Source organism: Musca vetustissima, unplaced genomic scaffold (assembly GCF_032173495.1).
Source record: "Musca vetustissima isolate MV318-11 ecotype Yass unplaced genomic scaffold, APGP_CSIRO_Mvet_v1 utg298087, whole genome shotgun sequence".
Lineage (NCBI taxonomy): Eukaryota > Metazoa > Arthropoda > Insecta > Diptera > Muscidae > Musca > Musca vetustissima.
Genome location: NW_026873847.1, coordinates 9,346 through 15,354, shown reverse-complemented (window position 1 = coordinate 15,354; position 6,009 = coordinate 9,346). Strand labels below are relative to the sequence as shown.

Genomic DNA, 6,009 nt, shown 5'->3' with positions numbered 1-6,009 from the left:
CTGTGATGGTCCTTGAAAAATTTTCCTGTGATGGTCCTTGAAAAATATTCTTTAAAAAATCCACGCCTATTGCTGTGATGGTCCTTGAAAAATATTCTTTAAAAAATCCACGCCTATTGCTGTGATTTTCCTTGAAAAATAATCTTTAAAAAATCCACGCCTATTGCTGTGATGGTCCTTGAAAAATATTCTTTAAAAAATCCACGCCTATTGCTGTGATGGTCCTTGAAAAATATTCTTTAAAAAATCCACGCCTATTGCTGTGATGGTCCTTGAAAAATATTCTTTAAAAAATCCACGCCTATTGCTGTGATGGTCCTTGAAAAATATTCTTTAAAAAATCCACGCCTATTGCTGTGATGGTCCTTGAAAAATATTCTTTAAAAAATCCACGCCTATTGCTGTGATGGTACTTGAAAAATATTCTTTAAAAAATCCACGCCTATTGCTGTGATGGTCCTTGAAAAATATTCTTTAAAAAATCCACGCCTATTGCTGTGATGGTCCTTGAAAAATATTCTTTAAAAAATCCACGCCTATTGCTGTGATGGTCCTTGAAAAATATTCTTTAAAAAATCCACGCCTATTGCTGTGATGGTCCTTGAAAAATATTCTTTAAAAAATCCACGCCTATTGCTGTGATGGTCCTTGAAAAAATATTCTTTTAAAAATCCACGCCTATTGCTGTGATGATCCTTGAAAAAATATTCTCTACAAAATCCACGCCTATTGCTGTGATGGTCCTTGAAAAAATATTCTTTAAAAAATCCACGCCTATTGCTGTGATTGTCCTTGAAAAAATATTCTTTAAAAAATCCACGCCTATTGCTGTGATGGTCCTTGAAAAAATACGCCTATTCTTTAAAAAATCCACGCCTATTGCTGTGATGGTCCTTGAAAAATATTCTTTAAAAAATCCACGCCTATTGCTGTGATGGTCCTGGAAAAATATTCTTTAAAAAATCCACGCCTATTGCTGTGATGGTCCTTGAAAAATATTCTTTAAATAATCCACGCCTATTGCTGTGATGGTCCTTGAAAAAATTTTCTTTAAAAATCCACGCCTATTGCTGTGATGGTCCTTGAAAAAATTTTCTTTAAAAATCCACGCCTATTGCTGTGATGGTCCTTGAAAAAATTTTCTTTAAAAATCCACGCCTATTGCTGTGATGGTCCTTGAAAAAATTTTCTTTAAAAAATCCACGCCTATTGCTGTGTTGGTCGTTGAAAAATATTCTTTAAAAAATCCACGCCTATTGCTGTGTTGGTCCTTGAAAAATATTCTTTAAAAAATCCACGCCTATTGCTGTGATGGTCCTTGAAAAAATATTCTTTAAAAATCCACGCCTATTGCTGTGATGGTCCTTGAAAAAATATTCTTTAAAAAATCCACGCCTATTGCTGTGATGGTCCTTGAAAAAATATTCTTTAAAAAATCCACGCCTATTGCTGTGATGGTCCTTGAAAAAATTTTCTTTAAAAATCCACGCCTATTGCTGTGATGGTCCTTGAAAAAATTTTCTTTAAAAATCCACGCCTATTGCTGTGATGGTCCTTGAAAAAATTTTCTTTAAAAATCCACGCCTATTGCTGTGATGGTCCTTGAAAAAATTTTCTTTAAAAATCCACGCCTATTGCTGTGATGGTCCTTGAAAAAATATTCTTTAAAAATCCAAGCCTATCGCTCGGATGGTCCTTGAAAATATTCTATAAATATCAACGTCTATTGCCCGGATGGTCCTTGGAAAAATATTATTAAAATATCCACTCCTATTGCTGTGATGGTCCTTGAAAAAATGTTCTTTAAAAATCCACGCCTATTGCTGAGATGGTCCTTGAAAAAATATTCTTTAAAAATCCACGCCTATTGCTGTGATGGTCCTTGAAAAAATTTCTTTAAAAATCCACGCCTATTGCTGTGATGGTCCTTGAAAAAATATTCTTTAAAAATCCACGCCTATTGCTGTGATGGTCCTTGAAAAAATATTCTTTAAAAATCCACGCCTATTGCTGTGATGGTCCTTGAAAAAATATTCTTTAAAAATCCACGCCTATTGCTGTGATGGTCCTTGAAAAAATATTCTTTAAAAATCCACGCCTATTGCTGTGATGGTCCTTGAAAAAATATTCTTTAAAAATCCACGCCTATTGCTGTGATGGTCCTTGAAAAAATTTCTTTAAAAATCCACGCCTATTGCTGTGATGGTCCTTGAAAAAATATTCTTTAAAAATCCACGCCTATTGCTGTGATGGTCCTTGAAAATACATTCTGTAAAAATCCACGCCTATGGCTGTGATGGTCCTTGAAAAAATATTCTTTAAAAATCCACGCCTATGGCTGTGATGGTCCTTGAAAAAATATTCTTTAAAAATCCACGCCTATGGCTGTGATGGTCCTTGAAAAAAATATTGTTTAAAATCCACGCCTATTTCTGTGATGGTCCTTGAAAAAATATTCTTTAAAAACCCACGCTTATTGCTGTGATGGTCCTTGAAAATATATTCTTTAAAAATCCACGCCTATCGCTGTGATGGTCCTTGAAAAAATATTCTTTAAAAATCCAAGCCTATCGCTCGGATGGTCCTTGAAAATATTCTATAAATATCAACGTCTATTGCCCGGATGGTCCTTGGAAAAATATTATTAAAATATCAATGCCCTTTGCTCGGATGATCCTTGAAAAAATGTTCTTTAAATATCCAGGCCCATTGCTCGGATGATCCTTGAAAAAATATTCTTTTAAAATCCACGCCTATTTCTGTGATGGTCCTTGAAAAAATATTCTTTTAAAACCACGCCTATTGCTGTGATGGTCCTTGAAAAAATATTCTTTAAAAATCCACCCCTATTTCTGCGATGGTCCTTGAAAAAATATTCCTTAAATATCCACCCCTATTGTTGTGATGGCCCTTGAAAAAATATTCTTTAAATATCCAGACCAATTGCTCGGATGGTCATTGAAAAAATATTCTTTAAATATCCAGGCCTATTCCTCGGATGACCATTGAAAATATTCTATAAATATCAACGTCTATTGCTCGGATGGTCCTTGGAAAAATATTATTTAAATATTCATGCCCATTGCTCGGATGATCCTTGAAAAAATATTCTTTAAATACACAGGCCTATTGCTCGGATTGTCCTTTAAAAAATATTCCTTAAATATCCAGGCATATTGCTCGGATTGTCCTTTAAGAAATATTCTTTAAATATCCAGACCTATTGTTCGGATGATCCTTAAAAAAATATTCTTTAAATATCCACGCCTATTGCTCGGATGACCCTTGAAAATATTCTATAAATATCAACGTCTATTGCTCGGATGGTCCTTGGAAAATATTCTATAAATATCAACGTCTATTGCTCGGATGGTCCTTGGACAAATATTCTTTAAATTTCCAGGCCCATTGCTCGGATGAGCCTTGAAAAAATATTCTTTAAATACCCAGGCCTATTGCTCGGATTGTCCTTCAAACAATATTATTTAAATATCCATGCCCATTGCTCGGATGATCCTTGCAAAAATATTCTTTAAATATCCAGACCTATTGCTCGGATGGTCCTTTAAAAAATATTCTTTAAATATCCAGGCATATTGCTCGGATGGTCCTTTGAAAAATATTATTTAAATATCCAGGCACATTGCTCGGATGGTCCTTTGAAAAATATTATTTAAATATCCATGCCCATTGCTCGGATGATCCTTGAGAAAATATTCTTTAAATATCCACGCCTATTGCTCGGATGACCCTTGAAAATATTCTATAAATATCAACGTCTATTGCTCGGATGGTCCTTGGAAAAATATTCTATAAATATCAACTTCTATTGCTCGGATGGTCCTTGGAAAAATATTCTATAAATATCAACCTCTATGCTCGGATGGTCCTTGGAAAAATATTCTATAAATATCAACGTCTATTGCTCGGACGGTCCTTGGAAAAATATTCTATAAATATCAACGTCTATTGCTCGGACGGTCCTTCAAAAAATATTCTTTAAAAATCCACGCCTATTGCTCGGACGGTCCTTCAAAAAATATTCTTTAAAAATCCACGCCTATTGCTCGGATGGTCCTTCGCAAAATATTCTTTAAAAATCCACGCCTATTGCTCGGATGGTTCTTCACAAAATATTCTTTAAAAATCCACGCCTATTGCTGTGATGGTCCTTGGAAAAATATTCTTTAAAAATCCACGCCTATTGCTGTGATGGTCCTTGAGAAAATATTCTTTAAAAATCCACGGCTATTGCTGTGATGGTCCTTGAAAAAATATTCTCTAAAAATTCTCGCCTATTGCTGTGATGGTCCTTGAAAAAATATTCTCTAAAAATCCACGCTTTTGCTGTGATGGTCCTTGAAAAAATATTCTTTAAAAATCCACGCCTATTGCTGTGATGGTCCTTGGAAAATATTCTTTAAAAATCCAAGCCTATTGCTATGATGGTCCTTGAGAAAATATTCTTTAAAAACTCACGGCTATTGCTGTGATGGTCATTGAAAAAATATTCTTTAAGAATCCTCGCCTATTGCTCTGAAGCTCCTTGCAAATATATTCTTTAAAAATCCACGCCTATTCCTGTGATGGTCCTTGAAAAAGTATTATTTAAAAATCCACGCCTATTACTGTGATTGTCCTTGAAAAAATTTTTCTTTAAAAATCCACGCCCATTGCTGTGATTGTCCTTGAAAAAATATTCTTTAAAAATCCAGGCCATTGCGAATAAGGGACATCAGAACAGTTTTAAAATAATATTTTTTGACTTGCTTTAGAAACATAAAGCTCTCATTTTTAGCTAAAAAATTAGAGCAATTACCCAGCCCAAGGCGTCTGCAAATAATAGAGTTGCGTGCAACATCGCAATTTTTTGTCTATTAGGGTTAAATTTTTGAATATAAATACCAATTTCAATTGATCTCTATGCCCAGTATTCATTGAGGCCACTACACATCTAAACATTTAAAAATTGGACGGTTATAGCAAAAAAGGACATGAAGACCTTTAAATATATATGGGTTATCTATTTCATTGGTGTAGTACTTGTTGTGGTAAATGCCGAAGACAGTGAATTGACAAAATTAATGAAAGAACATGAGATTATACCCGATGTCCTGGATGAGGCCCCCATGCAGTTTTTAAAGGTATGAAAGGGCACTTTACTTTTTTATTTTATAACTCAATTTCCCTAGGTCACCTATGTTGATGACGTATCGGCTGATAGAGGCATAGAATTGACTCCCACTCAAGTAAAGGACCCACCGAATGTCGAATGGGAGCCAGAGACAGATGACACATACTATACTTTGTTGTTGACAAATCCTGATGTTCCATCTCGTGAAAATCCTGCCTGGCGTGATTGGGTTCATTGGCTAGTGGTCAATATTCCTGGTAATCAAATAGATAATGGGGAGGTTTTAGATGATTATATTGGTGCTGGTGGCCGACCAGGTACCGGTTTACATCGCTATATCATATTACTATTTAAACAACCCGGCAAATTGGAATTTGATGAACAACGTCATGGTAAAACCGAAGCTGCTGGTCGTGAAAATTTATACACTAGACAATTTATGGAAAAATATCAATTGGGCACTCCAGTGGCCGGTAATGTTTTCCTATCGCAATACGATGATTATGTACCTATTCTATACAAACAATTGGATATTCCAATGAAATGGTCGTGAAAAGAAGACAAATCTCGCAGTTGTTATTTAAATTATATAGTACACCTTTTCACCAATAATAAATAATATGTATATCAAGATGCACAAAAGCAGAATTGTATGTTTATGCTGATTTTTTATTTCCTTAGAATCTACCAAATTCCCAAACCCAAATTAGGAATGTTTGTAAATGAATATATGATTTGCTTATGAGTCTGTAGTGCAGATTATTCCCCGTAATCTCACCCAAACATATCACATATGACGTTAAAAACACTAATTTATTATAGAATATAAACATTCAACAAGACAAATCTCTTATCTTAAGTGGCCTGTATAAAAT

General features: G+C 34.5%; 1 protein-coding gene across 1 annotated transcript; it reads left to right on the top strand.

The window, feature by feature from the left end:
- Nucleotides 1-4,994: 4,994 nt before the first annotated feature.
- Nucleotides 4,995-5,687, top strand: LOC133328642 (protein D2-like). The gene is made up of 2 exons (XM_061537189.1): nt 4,995-5,144; nt 5,193-5,687. The coding sequence occupies exons 1-2, from the start codon at nt 4,995-4,997 to the stop codon at nt 5,685-5,687; spliced, it is 645 nt and encodes a 214-aa protein (XP_061393173.1).
- The last annotated feature ends 322 nt before the right edge of the window (nt 5,688-6,009 follow it).